The sequence below is a fragment of the Stegostoma tigrinum genome, chromosome 10 (assembly GCF_030684315.1).
Source record: "Stegostoma tigrinum isolate sSteTig4 chromosome 10, sSteTig4.hap1, whole genome shotgun sequence".
Classification (NCBI taxonomy): domain Eukaryota; kingdom Metazoa; phylum Chordata; class Chondrichthyes; order Orectolobiformes; family Stegostomatidae; genus Stegostoma; species Stegostoma tigrinum.
This window is the reverse complement of record NC_081363.1, coordinates 80,185,471-80,212,426: the sequence shown is the minus strand read 5'-3', so window position 1 is coordinate 80,212,426 and position 26,956 is coordinate 80,185,471. Positions and strand designations below refer to the sequence as shown.

General features: G+C 43.0%; 1 protein-coding gene across 2 annotated transcripts in view; it reads right to left on the bottom strand.

The window, feature by feature from the left end:
- Positions 1–368: 368 nt before the first annotated feature.
- The window catches only part of ivd (isovaleryl-CoA dehydrogenase), a 67,028-nt gene continuing 40,440 nt past the window's right edge, over positions 369–26,956 (bottom strand). For both annotated transcript variants that reach the window (XM_059649304.1, XM_048538183.2), the window contains 10 exons: positions 23,267–23,318; positions 20,570–20,739; positions 18,545–18,638; positions 16,940–17,076; positions 14,867–14,963; positions 13,947–14,040; positions 11,082–11,163; positions 8,438–8,542; positions 5,611–5,683; positions 369–4,473 (listed from right to left, as the gene is read on the bottom strand). In XM_059649304.1, coding sequence (XP_059505287.1) covers positions 4,340–4,473; positions 5,611–5,683; positions 8,438–8,542; positions 11,082–11,163; positions 13,947–14,040; positions 14,867–14,963; positions 16,940–17,076; positions 18,545–18,638; positions 20,570–20,739; positions 23,267–23,318 — 1,038 coding nt within the window. In that variant the 3' untranslated portion in view covers positions 369–4,339. The remainder of the gene's footprint in view (positions 4,474–5,610; positions 5,684–8,437; positions 8,543–11,081; positions 11,164–13,946; positions 14,041–14,866; positions 14,964–16,939; positions 17,077–18,544; positions 18,639–20,569; positions 20,740–23,266; positions 23,319–26,956) is intronic.

Below are 26,956 nucleotides of genomic sequence, written 5' to 3'. Positions count from 1 at the left end.
GTCTACCTCCAGTGAATGCAATACTTATCCCCGCTTTTCCTGCTCGGAGTTAAATTCCTCAACCATGTAGCATATCTTGTCTTGAATCCAATTCACCTTTGGGTGTGCCTCATCAAAGGTTCTATAACTGATGTAACCATAGCAGAAAGAATGCAGGTTTGCAAAACTGTATCACAACGACACACATTTCAATACATGAATGAAGTCCCTTTTTAATTCCCTTCTGTCTGAAATACCAAACTGACTGGCTTCACAGGACGGTGCCGATTCAGATCCATTTGCTTGATAACCACTTTACAGCAGCAAACAGCAAAGTACCACCATGAGCTGATCCTCCCACACACTTAATCAAATACAGGACACCAGAAGATGTTGCACATAGGTTTTATTACAAGTTATTGAATCAACTGTACAATCACATCTATAGTCTACTCATCTACCTCCCACAGAGTATTAAATGATTGAAAGTAATTCCCTGAAAGGAGATTGTATTGGTGTTATCATTCAGAATGAATGTAACTACAAGCAGCAACACTATCCAAATCTGAAGCTATCTCAAGTACAGAATAGGTCCAATCCAGCATTAATGTAAGCAATAAAGAATGCATTAGTTGCTTACTGCTGAGCAAAAGGCCCAAGTTCTGGAATTCCCTCTTTATATCTCTTGGCTTCTCTTTTCCCCCATTAGGATATTCCTTCGAACCCTCTCTTGTTGACTACACTTTTTGACATTTGCCCTTATCCTTGCATGTGGTACATTATTGTGTTTGATAACTGAGGGCCTTGGGGTGTTTTACTCTGTTCAAAGTGCTACATTAATGCTTGCTGTTGAAGTATGTATTTATTGGCGGAAAAGGGAAGGAACTGAGTGTTTTTGAGCATTAAAGGCATCTGTAGCACGCTGTGACCCAAATAAAGAATTCAACAGATACCACTACCATATGAAGACACCTTTATATCATTCGCCAGATACAATTTCACCACTATGTTGGAACAACCTACAGCCAAATAACTCCTAAAACAGTTCTTTAATCCCATACAGATGCAGTTCACATTAGTAAATCGAGCACCATCTAACCGAGAATCTAGAGTGAATGACCCGAGACAAAAGAACACTCATTGCACAATCTATCCTCAAGAGTACCTGATCTTTCAAATTTGAGTGACATATACATGACCGTTCACAGCAGACTAGGGTTGCAAATCTGCAATAGGGCTAGGGTTACTCTTAGGGCTAGGGTGCTGCAGGCAAATCCAGAGAAACATCATGCGGGCGTTAAAGTGATTTATCGTTTCATAGGATCACCACATTAAGCAATATCAGAGACTGAAATAAAATGCTTTGACATTCAAGAAATATTGAATTGGGTAACAAAGGAACATATTGCAGGAAGGCATGACCAACGGTGGGAGAATGGGGTAGTCAAACAATGTGACTTCAAACCAGAGTAGGCAACCTTACATTGAGACTCCTTGTGTATACTCATTGTGTGTGTGTGTGTGTCACAATAAACTGTGCAAGTGGGACAGTGCGTAAAACTGAGCAGATTCCAGAATGTGACATGAATCCAGATTTTGCTAACTGTTACACAAGCGACCAGAACAAGTAGAGGCTTCAGTTCATCCCCCTGGTAAATGATCCTGTCGCTGTTCTGAGTGCAGCTTATTTCATACTTCAATGAAACCAACCTCACTCTCCCCCACCCAGCCCCACTTCCAGAATGAAGAGTTTAAGCTTCTCTATTCTTTCCCCTCAGCCCTCACTTACACATTCCTGTTGCATGGCTTTCACACTGTGCATCACATGCTTCTTGGTCAGTTATAACTGGAAACTTCAGCCAGAACCAAACTGGAGATAGGTGAGTTTCCATTGCAGGTTAAGCTTCCCAAGGCTGCAAGATGCACTGAAAGGGACTTTAATGCTGTTACCACTCGCAGGCATGACACAATGAGTATCTAAAAAGACAAGGACTTTTCTGTAAAGTGTTTTGAGGTTTCAATCTATCACAGTTTATTTTTCTTCCAAATCCAGATTTGTTATGTTTCTCTCAGGACTAGGCAGGTTCATATGGGAATGAGAGCGCCTGGAAAATTACACAAGACTATAATTTTGATTTTATCCAAGATAGGTAAGGTGAGTAGCCAAGGTCTTTCCCAAGGGTGGGAAGTCCAAAACTAGAAGGCATAGGTTTGAGGTGAAATAGGAAAGATTTATAAAGGACCTGAGCGGTAACTTTATCATATAGAGGGTGGTGTGTGTATGGAATGAGCTGACAGATGGATTGGTGGAGGCAGGTACAATTCTAAATGCAATTTATAAGGCATCCAGATGGGTATAATGAATAGTAAGAGTTTAGAGGGATATGGGCCAAATGCTGGCAAATAGGACTAGGTCAGGGAAGGACGAGTTCGACCAAAGGGTCTGTTTCTGTGCTGTACATCTCGATGACTATGCACAAGATGAGAGTTGTTTTTGTGCTGAACTGTTCTATGTTCCCACAGTTTTGTCATGCTTTCAGCTGCTTATGGCTCTGAGCTTTGGAATTAGCTATCCACCTCTCCCTGCTTTTAAAAGTTGCAGTTTAAAACCTACCTCTTTGACCACAGTACTTGTAATGCTTCTTCCTGAGGCTGGGTCAAATTTCTGGCTCTCTATGCTCCTTTGGAGCACCTTTGAACATTTTACCGTTAAAAGATGTGGTATCAAAGGCAAGCTGTTGTGCACATTAGAAAAACAAACAGGAGAGAAAACAGGCCCCGTTTCACTATTACTATCCAGCGCAGCTGCAGTTCCAAAAGAAAACTGTACAACAACAGAAGCTGGGGACACTGGTTTACAATTGGTCATTCCCACTCACAGACCCCCACTAGCTCACTGGCTTCCTGGGAAATGCACTGAGTTGTAACAGCAGTGAATACACCTTAATAATAAACAGATTAAACACCAAGAGCTTGTTCCTCAGCACTTTTTAAGACTCTCAAGTTTAGGAGGCTAAGTGGGAGGTTGATATTTAGTGTGGAGACTTAACATGAAGCAGTGAGCACGTTCTCTCTCCCTCCTTGGTATCTGTGCACTGGCTTTCTTGTGTACATCCTGCTCCCCCAGGACAGGAACCAGAATCCATTCGCAACTGAAACTACATTAAAAAAATGCACAGAAATCTGAAATGAAATGCAGAAAGGTGTCCAAGGAAATGAAACCTGCTGCTTTTACCCAACCTAGCTTATACGTGACTCCTGACCCACACCAACATGGTTGAATAGCAACTGCCCTCTGAAGCGGCCATGCCAAGACACTTGGTTGTATAAAAACCGTGGCTCGAAGATGGGTTGCCACCAACTAGGGATGGGGAATAAACACCAATCCTGCCTGTGACACCCAGAATGAATAAAACAAGCATTAAGGTTAAAGACTGGACAACGCTCATCCACTTTCCAGTGCCTGTAACAAAAAGTGGGATATGACACTCTGAAATGTTATGGTGTAGCAAGACTAAATGCTGTTTTCTGGTCTCGAGACCATTTTAACGATAAAACGACTAAACTGTGATTGACCTCAGGTCGTGCAGAGACCTTGCGGTCTTAAGGGGAAGTTAATTACATACAGAACTCCACCACAGCAGCAAAATACAATGTGTGATACAAAGGGCAACTCTCCTGCTGCCCTCTGATATATTGTGGGCAATGCCGGGGATATGGGCTTGCATTTGTTATTTTGAACTAAGGGGCACCCAAACTGGGCAGCTTGCAACTTTGGCGCTGCTCTGGAAAGCGAACCATCTGCTGACTCTCGCATTCTAGTTTCATAACAATGACAGCTGAACACTTAAAAAGTACAATGAGATCCTGGAGGAAGGTGGTATGTATAGATTATGCATAACTGAGCCAGCAACACTGAATAATCCTGTCATTTCAGTGTGAGGTACTGCAGAGAGATAATCCTCTGGCATTTGCATTTCATTTCTTCTCTGCAAATTAATAAAACATCACACAGTGCATTAACCAACAGACCACAGTGATGATGCAGAACCAATTTTTTTGCATTGCATTGAGCATCCTATTGCTCTGCTAACTGCAGAATCCTTTCCTCCTGTTCAATATGGTATTTGTGTTCAACGGAAGACAGCATTCATGATTTTGCCACAATCCTACCCTTGCAACTGATATTTTTATGAATGTTGGATTTCCTGATATAGAATCCAAGGCACTTCAAAGTACAATGGGTACACACACCTTAAGAAGTTAATGGGATATTGCCGTAATGCGCTAAGCTGTGCAACATGTAGAATGAGGAGACATGTACGAGGCCTTGTCTTTAGGGAGTGGCTGGGAAATTGGGCTATTTGTAAATGGCGTTAAATGCTCTCCCAATGATGAGTCTCCTGACTTCACTGGTTCCAGCTCCTATTTCATACAACTTAGCATCTCGCAGAAAGCGACCCATAGGGTAGTCATTGATGTATCCGTTGCCGCCTGCAAATCACAAACATGTTAGTATGAGCATGTTAGCACAAGAGATGATTAGCAAAGACCATATTGAGTGCATAAGGTCCAAGAGAACCATGACTATACTTAGCCAGTTTCCAATCCCAAGTATTAGGCAAATTACAAAGAGCTAGAAGACAGATCTTAAACTCTATAGGGTGAAAGACTCATTATAATGCTTCATTTTGTGGTTTATGGTAACCCAGAATTTCAGTCTTGCCATGGCAGCCTGAGAATTTGAATTCAGCTAAAACAACCCCTTTAATTGGTAGAAGTGGAGAGTGGTCCAGCTGCATGATGTGCAACAGGAAGGAATGGAAACAGGTTGCACCATAAAGAAAGTCAGATAGGAAACACTGTGACAAATATTTTTGTCCACCCCTCCCCCAGCTTTTCGCAGCGTGCCGGTCCCATCCGTGATTCCTTCATTTCCAGAGGTTCGCTTAACCCTCCTTTACAGCGTGGGACAGAAAATAAGGAAAGACTGGTCACTTGAAAGACACTTTCAGCTTATAAAGTTTCCCCAGCGGAAATGTTGCTCTCTCTACATAAATCTGGCAACTACTCCTGAGCATTTGGCTTCCTGATCTTCACCTGCAGCCACCAGGACACGGGGTCATTCGGCTACTGCTGTGCTGCAATCACCTTCCACCATTCCATTAGACCAAGACTCTACTAGCTTGGACCATTCTTCTTCAGCAGGCTTACCCAACGATAACCCGTCGGCCTTGCTTTCAAATGTTTAATTGGCGGAATTGGAATGGCTTTTTTGAGAGAGGGAAGTGTAAATACCCACTAGTCATTGTGTAAAAAAGTACATCCTGAAATCAGCCCTAATTTTAACATTAAGCCCCAATGTTATGGGCTCCCCCAACAACAGAAGATGCTTTCTAGCCACCGATCCTATCAAAGACCTTCACTGCCTTTCTTCCATACACCATTTGAATGTGCAGACACTGCAGGTTTCCTGTTCTGACTTGCTCTGATGCGAGGGGACTACTACAGACAGCCTTTCCTTGTTAGCCAATGCTTATACACTTTCCCTTTCTCACTGCTGTGGCAGCCTCTCTGGCTTGTTCCCAGCCCTTCACCCTCAATCGACCACTGAAAGGAGACAGCACTCACCCAGGCACTGAATCCCATCCAGAGCGACTTTTGTAGCTGCCTCTGCAGCATAGAGAATCACACCAGCACAATCCTGGAAAAAAGAAGGCAAGGTAAATGAGGTTCTAGACCCGGAGATACTTCAGGCTCTAACTGGACTGAAAGTGTGCAGTCTCTTGATCAATACTCCAGACTGCACAACATCTCGTGGAACCAGCCCGATGGATCTTCTTATCCCATTCTAGTCTTGCGAACTTCTAATATTTATACATTGCAGCAGCTTCCAAAGTCCAGAATGTTCCAAGGCACTTTGTCCCCCATAACACAGGTTTGGACTTTACTCCCCTGGAGTGTAGGGGACTGAAGGGTGACCTTATAGAGTTCATGGGAGGTACAGATAAGGTAAATAGCCAACAAGTTTTCCCCACAGTGGGGGGAGTCTAAAACTAAAAGGCTTAGGCTTACGGGGAGAGACACAAAAGGGTCCAGAGAGGCAATGTTTTCACACAGCGGGTGGTGAGTGTCTGGAACAGACTGCCAGGGGTATTGGTGGAGGTGAGAACAACTTTGTCATTTAAGAAACATTTGGACAAGGTGTATGGATGGTACAGGTATGGAGGGATATGGACCAAATGCAGGCAAATGGGACTGGGTTAAAATTGTGAAAGCTGGGCAGCATGGGCAAGTTGGACCAAATGGGCCTGTTTCCCTGCTGTAGACCTCCACAACTCTAATATACTTGTGAAGTGTAGTTACTGTTGTAGTGTAGGAAACGCAACAGCCTATTTGCACACAGCTAGCTGCATCAACAGAAACATGAGAATATATGACATGATAATCTGCTTTAGTGGTGTTGGCTGAGGGACAGATACTCTCGGTTTTGAATAGCACTGTGGGATCTTTGAGCCTGGCTGAGAAGATAATAGTAAAGTGCGGCTTGCACTGACTATCAAGCAAAGAGGAGGGATAAACGGTGCAGGTAAACTTATCCATCAATCACAATTGTTTGTACCCACTTCAACTACATTTGATCGATGTGTGCGCTTCTACTTTCCCTTGGAAGATATAGTTTTAAAAACAGCACCAAAAGTACAGCTGAACAAAACAGACATAGAGACACAAACAAGAAGCAGTGAAAGCGGACAGAAAATAAAATCAATGGAAGGGCACTATGACTGCACTCAGTAAGGGGGGAATAATGGTGTAGAGGTAGTATCACTGCGCCAGTAATCCAGTTCTGGGGACAGAGGTGTCAAATCACATTTTGGCAGCGAGTGGAATTTCAATTCATTTAATAAATTTTATAATTGAAAACTATTAACGTCATTAAAAAAAACTATTTGGTTCACTAATGCGGCTAATCTGCAGTCATTAACCTGCCATCGTTCCAGCCTAAACATGGCTCAGATCCACGGCAATCCGGTTGACTCTGAACTGCTCTCTGGAATTGCTGAGCAACACACCAGGTTTACAGCAGTTAAAGACAGTCAACTGTAGCAGTAGCACCACCAACGCCCCATGGAAGAAGTAGATGATTTGGGAGGCAGAAATGTGGATTCATGGAAGAAAGAAAAGAATAGCAGATATTTTTTCAAAAATAATGTCAAAGAGTTTTGACAGAATGAAGGGAAATGTAGAGGAAACAGTGCCAAATGGTCACTCTTTGATTACTGAAGTTAACAGTGTGAAGGGAATTCTCCTAACCTCTTCCCTCAGAGCTTGGAATACTTTCACACAGGGAGTGGTTGAGATAGAGACCAGCGCATCAGTTTTGAGAAAATGAGATCAATATTTGAAGCTGAAGGCAGGAGGCAATGGGGAGAGAACAGGACTACAACTTTGGCTTTGAATTGCTCAAGCAAAGAGCCAGCATAGACATCCAGGCTGAATAGCCTCCTTTAAACCTCTATGATTCTCAAGTGAAGCACACTGTTGGCCTGAGTGAGAGCACAAATAAGTTACCTACTACCAGGTTTCTGCTGAAGGAGCCCTTAAACAGACTTCGTAAAGAGAGACAAGTGCTGTGTTAGGAATTTTCCTCTAAGTTTGTGTATACATCCTGAAGGAATCCTGTTGCAAAATATACCTGAACTGTAAACATTCTTATCGCAACAGAATGACATTACCAATGATGCTGCTATCCTCAGTGAGGCTGCAGTGATGTGTTTAAAAGAAGTTATTTTAAATATCGATTTATTGCCTCTCTACAGGCGTCAAACTACGATTGTTCAAACTTTCAAAACAATGATCAGACAGTCATTTGAACAGAGTTTCCTGCTTTGGGAAGCCACCAGGCCCTTGTAGAACAACATACAGGTGCTGCTGAGAATTTCTGACTGTCAAGGTGAGACGTCAATATTATTGTCACCATGTCAACATTACACATGACCAACCTGATACAGCATGGTTAGACCCTGAAATCTCCCTCAATCCTGCCCAATAACCTATTCCCAGTTCAACAATGAACAACATGTCATGGTGGGACCAGATGACTGGCGTGGACATGATGGGCCGAATGGCCTCTTTTTTTCCTGTAAAACTCTGACTATGCATCGCTTATAGCTGTGTGATAATGTACGCATTTCCCATGCTAGAGGTTCAGTATATGAGATTTCTACCAATGCTAATCAATGTTATGGCACATCCACGAGAGACTAAACTGAAGCTACTCCAACTCATATCAAGTCAGGCTCCTACAATCAGCAGACTGTGCTGAAATAAAGCTCAGGTTACACAAACAACCACGAAGCCCATGAGCACAGCCAAGACTTTATGCAAACCTTTTTAAAAGCTGACAATGAGGCTGCTCATACAAGGGTAAACCTCACAACTCTCTCTGTAGCCTCACCTTTGCACTCATATGTCCCTCGTCACAAGCTCTTGCCACGTTGTATATGTACTGTCTGCAGGCACTCAGGTGGGTATACATGTCAGCCATCTTGCCTTGTAAAAGCTGCAGTGAAAGGAGACAGTGAAACAATTACCAAGTTAAACACATCTAGGAGACACCCCAGTTAGCCCATCTCGTGACAACTTCCAACTTTGCTCCGGGTAAAATGAATATATGATAGGGACAAAACGTGAACAGATGACTGCACCAAAGATGGGGCCAATGGAAGATGAGGAGAGTAAGACAGAGGGAAAGTGCAACTAAAATTCCCACACCTGCCAAGATCAGGTCTATGAGTCAGATTCAAACTCAGGTCCTCAGAGTGCAAACAAAACTCCATAGTTAGATCTATGATATCCAAAATGGTGTCCGAGCTTGTTCTATGAAGTGATTTTATCCTCTGAAATTGAAGTTTTTTTTAAACTGTATCATACCTGGGCAGGATCAATTTATACAGTGCCCTTACATCCCCAGGTGCTTCACAGGAAGGTTAGCAGACAAACGACATCAAATTAAAGGAAACAACAGAACACAAGAAATTGTTATGAGTAAATATGTGTAGAATGATGGAAGATTGGGTTCCTATTCAGAGGGATTGGTGGCACCAAGGAGGGATGGTTGGGCTCGTAGTCAGAAACTGTTCTCTCCAAATGCCATTGACCTAAAATGTTAACTATGTAACTGTCCTTAAATGCCACCTGACCTGAGAGTTTTTCCAGGTTTCTTTTGTTCTTAGTTGAAATTTCCAGCATATGCAGCATTTTGCTCAAGACAGTGGAACAAGTGACTAACACCATGGTCACAGATAAATTTTAAAGCAGTAACTTCAAAGAGGAAGAGGCAGAATGAGTTTAGGTATCCCAAATCTCCAGCTCTGCAATGGCTTTACCCTTTCCTAATGCACACCCAATGCTCCATCCCTAGAGCTACTGCTCAGATTAGGAACACAACTATCCCTCCCCAGTGCTACCAATCCCCCTCAATTGGAATCTGGGACTACCACTCCGCACTCGAATTTTAACTCATTGCTTTATCACCTGATCAACACAAATAATTCAACATCAAACTCACTCAGTGCCTTAGTCCCTGAAAAGAAGTTACTTGCTACAGAACTCAAACTAATGGGCATCTCAAATGCAGTTAGAACATAAGACAGAGCAGCAGATATAGGCCATTCATCCCACTAAGGCTGCAATGCCATTCAAAGACATCATGACTGATCTGATAATCCTCAAATCTACTTTCCTCTCTTTTCCCCATAACCCTCAATTCCTTTGCTGATTAAAAATCTGTCTCTCTAAGCCTTGAATACACTTGATGACCCAACCCATCAGCTCTCTGTCAAAGAATTCCACAGATTCACTACCCTTAGAAGATAATCCTCCTCGTCTCTGTCTTCAATGTGTGGGACCCCTTATTCTGGAATTATGCCCTCTGGTTCTAGTCTCTACACAAGTGAAACGACCTCTTTACATCTAATCAGGCTAAAGTCTAAACTAATAAATCTTGTATGTCTCAATAAGATCACTTCTCATTCTTTTAAATTCCAATGAGTACAGGCCCGAAACAATCAACCTTCCCTCATGGGACAGTTCACTCCACTACCTACAATCAGCCTAGTGAACTTTCTCTGGACTGCGTACAACACCAGTATATCTTTCCTGAGGGAAGGGGAGCAAAACTGTTTTCTCTTCGAAGATTACTACCAATGCATCCACTATTTCTGCAGCTGCTTCCTTTAATATCTTGGGACACATCCCAACAGATGCAGAGGACTTATCAGTCATTAGCCCCATTAATTTCCCTAGTACTTTTTCCTTGAATGATAGTTATTATATCTATTTCCTTCTCTTCTTCTGCTCCTTGATTTTTTAAATTAATTTTGGAATGTTATTAGTGTCTTCAACTGTGAAGACTGAAGAAGATTATTTATTCAACTCCTCTGCCATTTCCTAGTTCCCCACTTTTATTTTCCCAGCCTTGGTTCTCTGAAATGCCTATATTTACTTTAACCTCTCTCTTTTTTTTAATCTAATGAAAGACAATTTTGCACATGGCAAGGTGCAATGAAAGGTCATAAATCTTAAACTGTTAACTCAGCTTGTCTCTCCACAGTTAGTGTCTGACCTGCTGACTTCTCCTCTCCACTTTCCATTTTTGTTGGATCTCAGGAAAATGTTTTGTGTTTTTTTTAAACTGAAGAAAGGTCACTGGATCCGAAATGTTAAACCTTGATTTCTTGCCTCAGATGCTGCCAGACCTGCTGAGATTTTCCAGCAATTTCTGCTTTCGTTTACAATTTCCAGCATCCGCGGTTCTTTTGGGTTTTTTTTTGCTTAATGTTTTTTAATCTTGTCTTTTTTTTGAATCACCAGTAATGTGTATCTCAACGCGAGGCAGTGAGAAAAGAGAGGAAGTGTAAAGTTCCCAAGTTCGACGCTGTCTCTAAGCTGCCTGGCCTGGTCCGAGGGTTTGCGCGTGGTGGTCAGAATGCTGACGCTGCTCCTAGAATCGACTTCCAGTTCTGGATGTTACTGCCATGCCAAACCTCAGAAGTCCACGCAAGCAAAAACAAAATTAGCGACAATGCCACTCGCCTTACCTGAAACTCACCAATCTTCTGACCAAAAGCCTCTCGGATGTGCAAATAAGGGAGAGCATGGTCTAGGACGGCCTGCATGATGCTGCAAACGAACGAGGAGAACAGTAAACATGAAGATGTTGGATCAAACTGAAGAAGAGCCAATCCCCACATGTCTCTGCACAACCTCATTCTTTCCCAGACCCCAATAAGTGTACTGTAGGAAGCTACCTCTCAGTCTTCCTTGAACTCAGCCATGCAGCATAGAAACAGGCCCTTCAGCCCACCACATTTATGCCGACCGAGAAAACACCAAACTATACTGATTCCATTTATTTGTACTTGGTCCACAGTCTATTGTGCCCCAGTATTTGTTTCTAAACCTATCGACATTTAAAAATCAAAACCTGACCATACCCCCACTACTGTCTTAATTTACCTTGCTGTTTTCATGGCGAGCACTCACAACAAAAATGGTTGCAGTGGAGTGTTCACAGGCAAAAAGAGAAATTGGTGGGCACCCGACAGAGTGAAAGTACCAGGCAAGGTCAAGGTCTGAACCATCTGCCTCCACAAAACGGCTGGAGGTGGTTCCTCCAGGGAATGCAGTGAAAGTCAAATCTGTGGCACCAATCTATACTCCAGGGTAGTAAAAGATATGATCATGGAAGTACCAGGTGTGTTTGTTATCTTTCAAAAATCTGAAGATTCTGGAAGTGTCTCAGCAGATTGAAGGGTGGCAGATGTTGCCCCACTCTTTAAAAAAGGAAAGGGGTGGGAAAAAAAAGCCAGGAATTACAGTCAGCTTATCAGTTGCCGCCAAAATGTTGAAATCTATTCTACAGGATATAAAATCAGGACACTTAGAAAATACCCCTGGGATTAAACAAAGCCAACATGATTTTGTGAAAGCGAATCATTTTTAACAAACCTACTGGACTTTTTTGAGGATATAACTAGTCCAGATGAAGGGGAACTAGTGGATGTGCCTTATTTAGATATTCAAAATGGTTTTGATAAAATCCCACATAGGACATTAATATGCAAATATCACAGCATGTGTGAGATTGGGGGTAATATACTGGCATAGACTGAGATCTGGTTCACAATGAATAGAGTGGGGTCATTTTGGAGTGCAAGGCAGTGAAAAGTGAGGGACCAGTGCCATTCACTATCTGAATTTAGGTAAGTGAAGCGAGTGGGCAGATGTGTGGCAGATGCAGTATAACGTGGATAAATGTGAAGTTGTCCACTTTGATGAGAAAAGCAGAATGGCAGATTATTATTTAAATGCTGAGAGTTTGGAAAAGGCTGACATACAAAGAGTCCTTGTACATCAGTCAATAAAAATAAGTACACATCTGCAGCAAGCAGTTCGGCAGACAAATGGTATGCTGGCCTTCATTGTAAGGGAATCTGAATTAGGGAGCAGGACATCTTACTGACAGTGTACAGGACCTTGGTGAGACCACATCTGGAGTACTGTGCAAAATTTTACTATCTTTGCCCAAGAAAAGATATATTTGTCTTAGAGGGCCTGTGACAAAGGCTCACCAGACTGATTCCTGGGAACAGTTGGGGAGAGACTAGGCCAACTGGGCCTATATTCACTGGAGTTTAGAAGAATAAGAGGGGATCTCATTGAAAGGTATAGAATGGTCTTAGACACACCAGATGTCGTGAAATGTTTCCCCTTGCTGAGGATTCAGGTTGAGAGGTCATGATCTCAGGATAGGTAGGTGGCCATTTTGGACTGAAATGAGGAGAAATTTCTTCACGCAGAGGATGGTGAATCTGTGCAATTCTCTGCCACAGAAACCTATGGAGGCCAAGTCACTGAATATAATTAAGAATAGAAATAGATAGGTATCTAGAGATGAGAAATGTTAAGGGAGTATGAGATTGAGATAGATTATCAGCCATGATGGGCTGGATGGCCTACTCCTGCTCTTATTTCCTGTATTTATCAGCCGTGTCACCCTCAAGGTGGTCTACACCCCGTCGTTCCAGGTTGCTTAACGCTGCTCACCAACATGTAGCAGGAATGCACTTTCAGGCAAAGAATTTAGTCACAAACAGCTTGTCCTTTAGGTGTCAGAGTTTGCTTGATATTAGCACTCTCACCTCTGAGTCAATGGGTTGAAGGAATAAATTGCCATTGTAGAGATGTAGCAGTATAACACAAGCAGGCATGCTCAATTCTCTGCAGAGCAACTTAAAGCCATAAACGTATGAGTCAGACGTGGCAGATGGCCTATGGTCAACATTGCCAATGAGCCAGGGTTGATGCCACACACACACACACAGAAAGACACTGGCTCAGCTGGCATGCTTCCTGTAGTTAAATTGCCTAGCTGTACGCAGTGCTAGACTCTAACTTTTTTTTAAATTTATGCACAGCATGTCGCTGTCTATTATTGTCCATTGTCATTTATTGCCCATCCCTGATTGGCCAGAGGCCAGTTAAGAGTCAACCACAGTGATGTGGGTCTGGAGTCACATGGACGCACTTTCCTTCCCTAAGTAAACCAGCTGGGTTTCTCCGATGATTGACAATGGGCTCATGGTCATCATTAGGCTCTTAATTTCAGATGTTTATTGAATACACATTGCACCATCTGCCGTTGCAAGATTCAAACCCAGGTCGTTACCTGGGTTTCTGGATTAACAGGCTAGTGGTAACCTCAGCTGGTGCAGTAAAAAGTGCACAGAGTCCCCCACTGGGCTTCAGAGCAGAAAGCTTTAGTGCAAAGTTCAGTCTGAGACGTGACTGACTAAAAAGTGCCTCTCTGCATTTAAACAGTGTCTTTCACGTCAAAACATCAAGCGCTGGTTCGCAGGGTGAGACACATGATTAGCGAGAAGGCAGTGAAGGTCATTCCTTACCCAAGAGGGCCAGCAGACAGCACCAGTCGCTCCAAGTCTAGACCACTCATCAACACATAGACTCCTTTGTTCAATCCTCCCAAGATATTTGTGGCTGAAATGACAGATATCACGAAGGTATGTCACAGCATGTCTTTAAGAAAGGGGTTCAGGTCAGTATGGCAGGTAGGTGTACTGGTGAGGTTGACACTCCCCAATACAGCAACAGACCATGCCTCAGTTTTTTTGTAAAAGATTACAACCCCCCCCTTACAATACTTGGTTTACTAGGAATCCTTCATGCACCGTGTATCTAATCACTGTCAGAAAAGTGTACCTGGTCACTTCCTGCAGCGTAGACATTATAGGTGACTGTAACCCTGTCAAGTCGATTTACTCCAGTACTTATTAAAATTCAGGAAACTGACTGGCATAAACATTTAACTGCAAACTGGACTGTCTACTGTTGTATGATTCAAAAGCAGTAGGGGGGACAAAACTGCATTTTTATAATGTTCTGTTGCAAGCATAAAACGGATCCTCTTGCACAAGTCTGCCTCACTTACCCTAATATAATTGATAAGTGCAGTTTTATTAGTCTGTGCCCAGGCTGCAGAAAGGAAGGGGTGGTGACAGCGCTCAGCTATCTGTTGCATGGTCACAGAGCGATACGTAAAGCATTTATGAAGCAGATCCTTACAACATCCTCAAGAACCCAACCTGTCTAACGAACAAATCAGTACAGGAGGAGGCCATTCTGCCCATCATGCCTGGATAAGACATTCATAAGAGCTACCCAATTAACCCCATTCGCCCTGCTTCTTACTCACAGCCTTGCAAAATTTTGCTTTTCCTTCTCAACAGTGTAACTAATTGCTTTTCGAAGTTAGTACTGAGTTCACTTGTACCAAATCCGATCCAAGAAGTGAACAGTTTAATACCTGGCACTTTGCAGTCTTCAAAGATTAGCTCACACGTGTTGGAGCCTCTCATTCCCAACTTATCCAGTTTCTGAGCCGTACTGAATCCAGGCATGCCCTTAAGAGAGAAACAAGAGGCAAAAAGAGTCACCAGAATTAAGCATGAGATGGATTGCAGAAAAGGACATCAAATATTACAAATCCCGGCTGCACAGAGGGAGAGGGCGAGGGAGAGGGAGTGGGCGAGGGCGCGCATGTGTGCGTGTGCGTGCGTGTGCGTGCGTGGAGGGGGGGTGAGGATGGACAGCATGAGGGGAAAAGACAGCGAGTGTGTTTGGGGCAAAAAGAGAGAGAGAGAGAGAGACACAGCACTAGAGACAAAGAGAGAGCAAGGGGTAGGGTGGGAGGGAGCAGGCGTGGGGGTGTGAGGAATAAGGGGCGGGGGCGACTGGGGAAGAGGGCAGGAGACAGCACAAAAGACAGCGAGAGCAAGAGAGATAGAGAGAGGAGGAGGGGAGCGAGGGGGAGAGGGGGAGGAGGACGAGAGAGAACGGGGAGAGGGAGGGGAATGGCAGAGATATGTACTGGGACTTGCAGGATACTGACAAGGGAGCAGAGGGAGTGCGAGAACAAGAGGGACCCTATTATAATTGTGGGAGGGAATAGAAGGAATGAGGGCGGAATTGCGAGAAAGGAATCAGACACAGCTTAGGGCCTTGTAAAGGACGGATGAGGGAAATCCTCAGTGGGAGGAGAAAGATAGCAGGTGGCACCATCAGAAGAGATACGACAGACAAGGAGAAATTGAGAGAATAGTATGGTGTCCTTAAAGATAATAGGGCGTGAGGATGTATAGTCGTGGGAGCTGTGGGGGTTTGCAGCGGATATTGGTGGCCAGCCTATTCCCAGAAATGGAAACAAAGATGTGGAGGGAGGGAAGAAAGGAGGTGGACCAGGTGAAGGTGAGGGAAGGACGGAAACTGGAAGCAAAACTGATTAATTTTTCCAACTCCGGACAAGAAGAGGGCGGAAGCACTGACGATGTCTTCAACATACTGGAGAAAGAGTTGTGGGTGGGGGCCAGACTAGGACTGGAACAAGGAGTGTTCCACATACCCCACAAACAGACAGGTGTAACTGAATACATGTGGATACCTATGGCCAACCCTTTGATCTGGAGAAAGTGACAGGAGTTAAAGGGGAAGCTGCTCAGGGTGAGGACAAGACAGAGGAGAGCATCCTGAGCCAATGGGGTGGATGGGGACAGCTCAGGCCTATTCTCCAGGAAGGAACACAGAGCTCCAGGGCCCTCCTGATGGAAGATGGATGTATAGAAAGATTGCACGCCCAAGGTGACACGGAATCAGCTGCCGTCTGTAAACTGTAAGCTCTGAAGATGACACAAAGAGTCGAAGGAATCGTGGATGTAAGTGAGAAGGGACTGGACAAGAGGAGGGAGAAAAGACACCAGGCAGGACAAAATAGGTTTAGTGAGATAATAACAGGTGAAACAAGGATCTGGTCAGACATCCTATTGGTTGATAATTGGGAAGAAAGCAGACATTGGCAGATATTCTTGGCAGGGAATTGAAAGATCTACTTCCTGAGCTTACAACAGCTTCAAAGAAGAAAAGGGCAGTTATTTTGGGGATAGTCTACACCGTACCTTTTTGTATAAAGAACCACTGTTTCCATCTCACCCAGCTCCAAGCTCCTTACAGACACCCCCTCCTCTCCGAGCTTCATACACAGACCTCCCGATTACTGCTTCCAATCCAAGCTTTATACACACAGACCCACCAATTACTGCTCCCAGCCTCCACACTACACCACAACCAAGCCCCCTCACCAATTACCAGGAACTGCACACACAACACCTGATCACCACTCCCAACCGTGAACTCTTACAGGCTAATGCCTGATCACCTTGTCAAGATTCACTCCAAGTTCATGTCAACATTTCAGATGTATAGTTGGCTAAGCTGATGCAGCCCTGAGTCAACCTCCTCAATTACTGAATGTAGCAAGAAAGTCAATGTCATTTACAAATGCCTGCTGTGCTCCCCACACAGACACTACAGTGCAGAACATTACCTTCTCCACAATGAATGCAGTGATACCATGGGACGCTGGCTTGACGTTAATGTCCGTTTTGCCATAAACAATGAGGACATCAGCGTCAGGCCCATTGGTAATCCAGAACTTGTTGCCATTGAGAATGTAGTAATCACCTTACAGAAAAAGGAAACGCAAGTGTCAGTCAGCAAAACACCCTGACTAATGGAATTAGATTGTGTCATCTTCAGAGCTTACAGTTTACAAAGGATCAAATCACTTCCTATCACTAGGAACCTGTGCTGTTCAAATTTAAACAGTCAGCAACTATAGGGGACAAAGTTGGGATGGGGGTTCCCATGCACTTCCCCAAACAGGGATCGGACTTGCAACTCTAGAAGGTAACCCCAGTGCTAAATTAAATGGAACATTTGCCACAGCAGCCAAGCTTTTCGACATTCTGAAGGTTGCTGGCACAATGCAGGACTCATTCGGCATCAGTGCATAGTTTCCCATCTTGCTAGATCCAGCTAGAAACTGTTTTGAAATGTGGTTTTCGGGCTGAAACTTGCTTTGTAGCAAAGTGTGGAGGTGGATGAACACAGCAGGCCAAGCAGCATCTCAGGAGCATAAAAGCTGACGTTTCGGTAGCAGTTAGTTTTGGAGGACAGCCTGCGATGGGTTGCAAATCCAAAGTTGGTCAGAAGGTGCAATACTTAGTACACTAACCAGAATTTGTTTCACCAGAAACCAAACTGTTTGCAGTCAGGAGCAAGGCTGAATCAAGGAAGATAACCTGTTTTTTTGGGAACAGGCATCCAGCCAGCAAAAATCATCAAAGAAAAAGTAGGACAGAATAGGTTATATTTAGTTTCAAGTTAAGCATGACAACTATTCAAAGTGGGGCAATGTCACTTTTGTTATTCTACATCATTGTGCAGATGTAGGTGGCACCAATTGGATTGTGTAACTCTGATCCCAGCTGTTGATTTGTGCCTTCTGCCATACTGGAGTGGAATAATTTAATGATTAGAATCTAAGTATTGCATTGTTGAATGGTCTGGGCAGAGATTAAGATACATGCACGTTGAGAAGCTGCAGTTCAGATCAAGAGCGAGATTTCCTTACCCTCTTGGTTGCACTACTGCACTAGTAGATACAGGCAGTGCAAACCAATTCCCGTATAAAATCATTCAAGTCATTTACAAGAAGTGAAGCTGAGAAGGCACCCACCTTTGGCAGAGTCAAATCCCCCAACAGTTATCAACTTAACGCCTCGGGTCTGGTGACCCATCCTCAGAACTTCCGAGGAAGGGTCACTGGACCCGCAACGTGAACTCTGTTTTTCCCTTTACAAATGCTGCCAAGCCTGCTGAGCTTTTCCAGCAACTTTGCTTTTGTTCCACAGTTCTTTCAATTTTTTAAAAAAATCAATTTAAAGCCATTGTATAGGAAGCTTTACATCACAAACTTGGGCTCAACTGGAGGCGAGTAAAATGTGTCCAAGTTTTGTTTCGCAAGGGAATCTCTCAACTAAATAGAGACAACTTTGGTCTCAGTAGTCTGGGGTATATTCCAATCCAGATTGCAAAGGAAAACCGAAGTCCTAAGTCACAGTCCTGCTGTGCCATTCATTCTACAAACCTTTCTTCTCCGCCTTTAATTTCATTGCGACGACATCCGACCCTGCATTTGGCTCACTCATTGCAAGAGCCCCTATATGTTCACCACTGATTAACTGAAAAGAGAAAAAACCAAATAAATAGAAGGAAATCAATTTCACAGTCAAACAGTGCATAGTTTCCCAGCTTTGTGGAATACCTAAGCATGCCCCAAGCTTTCAGTTCTGAGGAAGGGTCACTCGAACTTGAAACATTAACCCTGATTTCTCCCCACAGATGCTGCCAGACCTGCTGACCTCTTCCAACAATTTCTATTTTTGTTTCTAAGCTTCCAAGCATCGCTTGCCATTTTCATCCAGCACCTTGTTCCTATTCTCAAGTCTCAGTGCTCAGCCTGCTGAAGTGTTCCACTGAAGTTTGACACATGTTTGCGGGAACAGCGCTTTATCTTCTGATTAGGCATCTTACAGCTTCTGGACTCAGCACTGATTGCAGCAACTTCAGACCATTAACCCAATCCAACAATTCTGAGTCTGTTTTGTGTTTTGCCACATGTCAGTCTGGATCTGGTTTTTCAAGTTATTGCCTCCGTCTGAAAACATTCATCATTCTGTTGTTCATACTCAGTCTGGACAAATACTTTGTTCCTTTCCAATAATCATCACCTCTCCCTTTGCCATTCGTTCCATGACATCTTTGTCATTTAATCTCTCCCACCTTTGTTCCAATCCCAGACTTTCCCTTATGTCCTTTCATATGCTTTGTGCCAATCACATTACCAACCTCCTTCAGTTCCAAAAATGGAGTTTTAGTCAGATTCATTCTAAAGCATTTATTATTTCTCTCCCCAGATGCTGCCAAACCTGGATAATTCTTAGTGTTTTCTGTTTCTATTTCAGACTCCCACATGCTTTTCCTGTAGTTTTTCTAATGCAAGAAAATGTTTTTTAAGAACTCTTCTACCTTGTCATTTCCCTTAGATTTTAACTTAGCTGCTCCTGTTACCTTATTTTAATTGAACTGATGCAGTGTGTAAGAATTTGAGGTCAGCCAGGCCCACAGACAAAAACCATTTATGTTACAGAAACAGAAATTACTGGAGAACTTCAGCTGGTCTGGCAGCATCTGTGGGGAGAAAAAGCAGAGTTCAAGTTTCAAGTCCAGAGATCCATCTTCAGAACTTTATAGTATTTAGGTTATAATGTCAGCCTCACATCATCTCAGTGATAATAGGTGGTGTCCAGTCAGGTGTGCTTTATTAGACTATTAAGGATAATGATGTATACACATTTATAAAAGACAAAGTTTGCGCTTTCAATAAGCTGTAATCAGCATCTAGCATACCAAGAGCCCCTTAAAACAGAGAAAACAGGAGAAGTAGGCCATTCAGTTCTTCAGGTCTGCTTTGCCACTCTGATCGTGGCCGATCGTCCAACTTAGTCCCCTCTTCCTGCTTTCTCCCCAAACCCTTTCACCCCTTTAAGAACTCTATCTAATCAATATCCGAGTGTGGCTGAAGTCCGGAAATAAATGTAGGTGCCTTCGAATGACTCATCTGAGCCTTTCACGTAGGACAGCAGTTGAACTAATCAAGTAGAATGCTCACATAGTTATCCTAAATTCAGAATTTCTAACTCAATGTTGATGGAAAATGTTGTTTTTCAGCACACGTTGAGACAAAAGCAGTAGCACGGTCAGTTCATGGAGAAAAGAGGGAGTACTGAGGATCTGTAGCTAGAAATCTGATGGTCTAAAGTCTCCAACCTTGTCAGATATGGAAAAGCCATGCAGTGCTGCTTAATCTTTTGAAAGCATGCACTGTAAAGCTGACAACGTAACTCAGATCTCCTAGCTACTTATGCCACTGTATATGCTTTTGGTCCAGTACCTATATTCTAACTGGATTCTCAATAGTTCTGGTGTATTTTAATGCCAGATTATCTCTCTAAAGTTTTCATTTAGGTTCATCAGTGAGCAAGGGATTCAGAGTTACTGGGCATATTCCAATAATTCAACTCAAGGATGACTGGATCACTTAGTGCTATACCTTTGGTAAGTATTTCTGCTTCTGCTCTTCATTCCCATTCCTCACTAGCTGATTGACACACAGGTTGGAATGTGCTCCGTAACTGAGGGCGATGGCAGCAGACGCACGGCTTATTTCCTCCATAACCAGGACATGATCCAAGTATCCACCTCCTGCCCCGCCATACTCCACTGTAAAAGGTACCACAGATCAGCAAGTTCGTTACAACAGCAACCAAATCCTGCACTGCCCACTAGAGGCAAACAGGGCAATTACACACAGTACTGTTGAGCATGGAGAATATGCCACCACGCAGGAGTGATTCAGGCAAAAAGACTTGTTTCACCTCAAATATTTTCATGCTAAGCACGTGTGAAAGAAAGGATAATAAAGGGCTGATAGGGAAAGATGAGAAGAAAGATGCGTGGAGACTCACGTGTTACACAAACAATAGGATTGATCAATTGTGGGACCTCTTTGCGTTCTAAATTCTATGTAACTAGAACAGTAACACATCATCATCGGATATTCAACAATGTCTGCAGTAAGCAGTACGCATTTTTCTGCTAATGCCAAATTAAACACATGCAATCCTGCCCGTTAAGTAAACACCTTCAAACAAATGTAAATAGGTACTCCAGCTGAATCCACACACACACACACACACACACACACACTTGTACAAAACATGGCATGGAGAATACACTAGCAAAACACATTCATTCATGAATCCACACACGCAATACTTTTCCCAAAGATGTTCGATAGCATTGTGTATTGAAGTAAAGATGTATCACTTCTGAAATATCAGCCAAAATTCTGTGATAAAGGTTCAAAACATTGGAGACTCAAGCTGAGCTACAGGACTTGAGCACACAAATCCAGGCTTGCACACTCCAATGTAGCACTAACGGAGTACTGTATGGTCAGAGCTGGATTAAATAGGATTTAGGTCAAAAAAAACAGCTATTCCACCCAAACAATTCATGCCAGTGGCAAAAAAGTCAAATCTTTCCGCATGGCTACGAAAGATCTCATAGTAATATTGCAAAGAACAAACTCCTCCCCTGCAAACTTGGTCAATAATTATTCCTCCCCAGCACCAAAAGTAGACAATCTGGTTAACAGCCCATTTGCTGGCTGAGAGAGCTTATATTTGTAAACTAGTTGGTGACTATGTCTATCTTATAACAATCATCTTACACTTTTAGAGCATAGTGGGACGAAAGTATTTTGGGATAATATAAAAGGCTTTCCTCCTACAGCAAGAACATGGAAAATAGATTGTACTGTTACACTAATTTGAGAAAAAAACTGGCCCATATCTGCTAAACATTGTCACCTCGCCAGCCCAATGTACTCATTCTACAGCTTGCATTTTTTAAAAAATTACAAAGTCCCTCAAGCAGTGCAGTCAGTCCAATGCAATGATTTACAACAAACGACTAGATTTTAGGTGCCCCACTCCCATTTTAATTGGAAGGACGACTCATACTAGGTGCCCAGACTACCACCTTCCTACCTGCCCTGTACTCACTCCTGTAATGCAAAATTGGGAGCCTGCCCATCATGTATACTTTAAAATCAACCTGGTGAAACACATCGCACACGCGCGCGCGCACTCACACACTACACGCACACACCGCCCATCCTGACCTCACTGTTATCTCATGCTCAAGCCAACAATTTTCTTTGCTTTACGAAACCAGGTTCCAAAAGAATCCAAATTTCTCCCATTGTGTCAAATGTCAAACTTCCCCTCAAAAGCTCCTGGACCATCCAAGATGTGAAAAGTTGCTCCTGTTTCTTCGGTAAATGCATCGCTCACTCCTTGACAAAATATTAAGGATGTTTTCTTGCATACCACTTTAAACTTTTATGTTTCTTTATTCAGCTAGTGCTTTCGTATGATCACTGGTCCTAACAATCTCTCTCTTCTCATGCCCAACTATGTAGCCTAACATGTTCTGCACCTTCCGATTACCTCACTATGTTGAAATCAATGAATATGATCTTCACTTCCTTCTTCCCACTTGATGCAGGCACGTCTTCCTCCCATCTGCCTGCCTGCCTGACTGACCCAAACAAATGGCCAACTAATCCATTCTAATGGTGGTTATTTATCTGCAGAGAGGTCTACCAGGTCAGACATTCAAATTATGCTATGGGATCTGTAACACACCATGAAATGGTCAGAGGTGACCTTTAATGTAGCAACTTATTCGTCCTAACAATGTAGCATTCCATCAGTGTGACACTAAAGTCTCACGTAGAATTGCGTGCAGGGTCCTTCTGTGATATTAGGTGTCTAGAGCCATACCACTGTCACTGGATCAAAGTCATCAGATCCTCTACTGTCAGCACTGAGTGTTAACATGCTCCATGGAGTAAAGGTTCAAGAAAGTGGCTCACCACTGTTTTCTCAAGGGCTTGGGGGTGGAACAATAAATGCCATTGAACTAGAAATCCGACAAAATAACGAAAAGTTAGAAGCATATTCTGTAGACAGTCTAAACTTAGACAGCATAACCTTAGAAGTAAAAGCTAGAATAGGTCAGTTGGTCCTGCAACCCTGCTCTGACATTCAGCAAACTAATGGCTCACTTTCAGGCACAACTTCCTGCAAAACCCCACATTCCCCGAGGACATGACCTTTGTTTGACAGTCACTGCACGACAAAGCAAAGCAGACAAATGCTGAGGCTGTCAAAAAACTCACCTGGTGCAGTGATCCCGAGAAATCCAAGATTACCAAGCTGCTTCCAGAACTCCTAAATACCAAAGAGGCGACATGATGGTAAAGTAAATCAATGGGAACAGTGTCATTAAATACAAACTGTGTCACACGCCGGTGCATATATCACTTGTACAAGATGCGTAAATGTGGGCAAGCATGGGAAATTATGCATTGGAAATAACTCCAAAACGTACCAGTTACAGCAGGCCATATTATTAATTGCCTAGCAACAAGGATCGAGCTGCAGCTTAATACGAGCTAAGCAAAATACTTACATCTTCTCGTCACTATTGCATGTGATGTGGGTGTTGTTGGCAGCGTTGACGTTTGTTGCCTATTCTTAATTGCCCGTCAACTGAGCGACTTGCTGGGCTATTTCAGAGGGCAATTTAGAGTCGGCCATGTCACTGTGGGTCTGGGATCACATGCAGACCAGACTAGGGCAGCAGATTTCCTTCCCTGAAGGGCACAGTGAACCAGACAATTGCTAGTTTCATGATCAACACTGCTGAGGCTAGATTCTAGAAATGTTTTCTTTAAGTTCCACATTGGTGGGCTGTGAACCCATGACCCTCAGGCATAAAAATGGGCTTCTGGATTACTACTCCAGTGACATTATCACTATGGCACTAACTTCTCATGATTATTGCACAGAATAATGAAAAGGTAGGAGCAATGGTCCCTAACTGAAGGCTTCAGATGGTGTATGCACAGAACAACAAATCGTGAGTTACAAAATGCTATTTAAGCTAGCAGTTGAATTTGGTGGTGAGGACGCATGAAGAAAGCGAGGAGGACACTTTGAGGAAACAAGTCCAGCCAGATCAGTCCTTAAACTATAGAACAAACAAGAATGACACAGCCTTTGTAAGAGAAAGGGAGTGGTCTCTTCATACAATAGGAAGTGCTGAGAGAAAAAGGTACTTTGATAAACTGGGAAAGGAGAAGTGGTGGAAGTGAAGGCTAAGACATAGGCAAAGCTAATGTAATCCAGGGGACTTGCAATCAGAATGTCGGACTAACAGTCTGGGCATATGGGTTTGAATCCTACCAAGGCAAATCTGAATTCAATAAAAATCTCAAATCAAAAATCTAGCCTACAGCTGATTGTGTAACCACTACTGATTGTCATCAAACTGTACCTGGTTCATTAACGTCATTTGGAGAAGAAAATCTGGCATCCTTATCTGGTCTGGCCTACATGTGATGACAGACCCACAGCACTGAGGGTGAAATATTAACTAGGGATGGGCAATAAATGCTGGTCTGGTCACCAAGACCCACGCCCCATAAACTAAGCAAACCAAAAGGCACCCTCCATTAAATAGGTCAGGCAGGCAGAAGGGGGAAGACATGCCTGAATCAAGTGGGAAGAAGGAAGTAAAGATCATATTCATGGTTTTCAACATAGTGAGGTAATCGGAAGGTGCAGAACATGTTAGGCTACATATTTGGACATGAGAAGAGAGAGATTGTTAGGACCAGTGATCATACGAAAGTACTAGCTGAATAAAGAAACATAAAAGTTTAAAGTGGTATACAAGAAAACATCCTTAATATCTTGTCAAGGAGTGAGTGATGCATTAACCAAAGAAACATTTCACATCTTGGATGGTTCAAGAGCTTTAGAGGAGAAAGTTTGACATTTGGCACAATGAGAGGAATTTTGATTCTTTTGGAACCTGGTTTTCGTAAGGCAAAGAAAAATCGTTTAGCTTGAGCATGGGATAACAGTGAGGTCAGAATGGATGGTGCGTGCATGCGTGTGTATAAGGGTGTGGGGGGGTGGCAGTGTGTTTGTGTGCTGTGGTAACGTCCCTACTTCTGCACCAAGTGGCCAAGGTTCAAGTTCCACCTATTCCCGATATGTGCTGTAACATGTCTGAGCAGGATGATTAAAATACCAGTAAATGACAAAAAAAAATGTTGAGCCAGAGCGAAGAGAGATGGCGGCAGGTTGTTACACTTCCGATGACAGGTATTTCACTATAACATGTGTCTCATTACCGTTAACTGGCTGTAACATGACTGATGAATAGTGGACGCTGTTTCAATAACGCAAACTTTCTACTATTAGGTATAGCAATTTTCTATAGTGACTTCCCTGAAACGCGATTTTCTACAGCGCCAGATCACACGAATGCAACTACAAAGACAGCACATGAAGGAAAAGAGATCTAGATATAAGGATTCAGACACTGCAATGTGTAGTGCAGAGGATATTGAGCGTCAAGAGCCTGTAATCTAAAAGAAGTTGCTGAATGTATAATAATCATCAGCAAAAAATGTGCATATATTTGGTATATGAGAGCAGACCGTTAATAACAGGAAGGAAAGCTGGGGGAAATCAGTGCCCTGGGGACCCACTGAATTAATGGAAAGTAGGCAAAGGATAAGCTTTTCATTGCAGCTGATTTTTTAATTGCACCAGATAGACAGAAGTGTGATTGCAATTACCTTAGGCTGTGAGGTAACTTGTTGCAAAGTGCTTGCTATCAAAGCTACTAAACGCTCTAGAAATATTGAAAGCATGACAGATGATTCATAAACGTGTTCAAGTAAATAGTCCCAGAGGAGCACTACAAGTTCAATGACCGTGCTAGAAATCACATCAGTAATCAGAAACAAAATCCTTAAAATGATCAGCATTCTGAGAGTCAACAGTAGTTTCCAAAGCCTCATAAAGAACCAATGAGAGTCCAGAAACACAAGTATTTCTGTAGCTTTACACATGAATCAGGAAGATATATTGCATTTTGTTGCTTCCCTGTTAGTGTCAAAGCTGTCACTGAACAGTTGCTAAGCACCGAAAGGAAAGGATGAACAGTCTGTGGTTGCAATCCACATCAGCATTAATGTCATCGGCAGACAGGGTCATATGGTCCAGCAGTCAAAATTTGGGGAGACATTAAGGGAATTTGCAAGTGGAACCCTGAAGCAGTAAGGTCTGGATTATACCATGTGAAAGTGAGTATGGAAGCAGGAGGATAGAGCAGATGAATGATTGCTGGAGAAACAGCGCAGCAGAGGAAGGGCTTTAGATTCTTGGGACACCGGGGTCAGCTCATGGGGAGATGGGACCTGTAAAGGCCAGATGTAAGTTGCACCTAAACAGGGCCAGAACCAATTTCCTTCTGAGATAACTTAACAGTGCAATTGGGAAGGTTTAAACACATTTTACAGGGCTGTGGGAACCAACAGGCAACACAAAAGGAATTCAAGGTGCAAAGAACACTGGGAGAAATAGACAGCACTAAAATAGCAAATAGTTCCGCTTTCAGAGGGAAAACGATAAGTAGAGAAGCTAATGGAATGTTAGCCTTTGCTGTGAGAGCAATTCAATATAAAAGTAGGGAGGCCATGCTTCCGTTATACAGGCATTGGTGAAACCATATTTTGAGTTCTGTCTGCAATATTGACCATCTTATTTAAGGAAGGATCAAAATGTGTTTGTAGTTCAGATTGGTTTCCTGTAATTATACCTAGAATGGGTGGGTTCTCTTCTGAGGAAAGATTGGATAGGGTAGGCTTATATCCAATAGAGTTCAGAAGAGGTATTAGTGACCAATTGAAATATATGAAATTCAGAAGTGTTTTAACAAGCTGGATGTAGAAAAGGGTTTTACTCTTGTGGGTTTAAACTGATAAAGAGGAATGTTTAAGGTATATTGC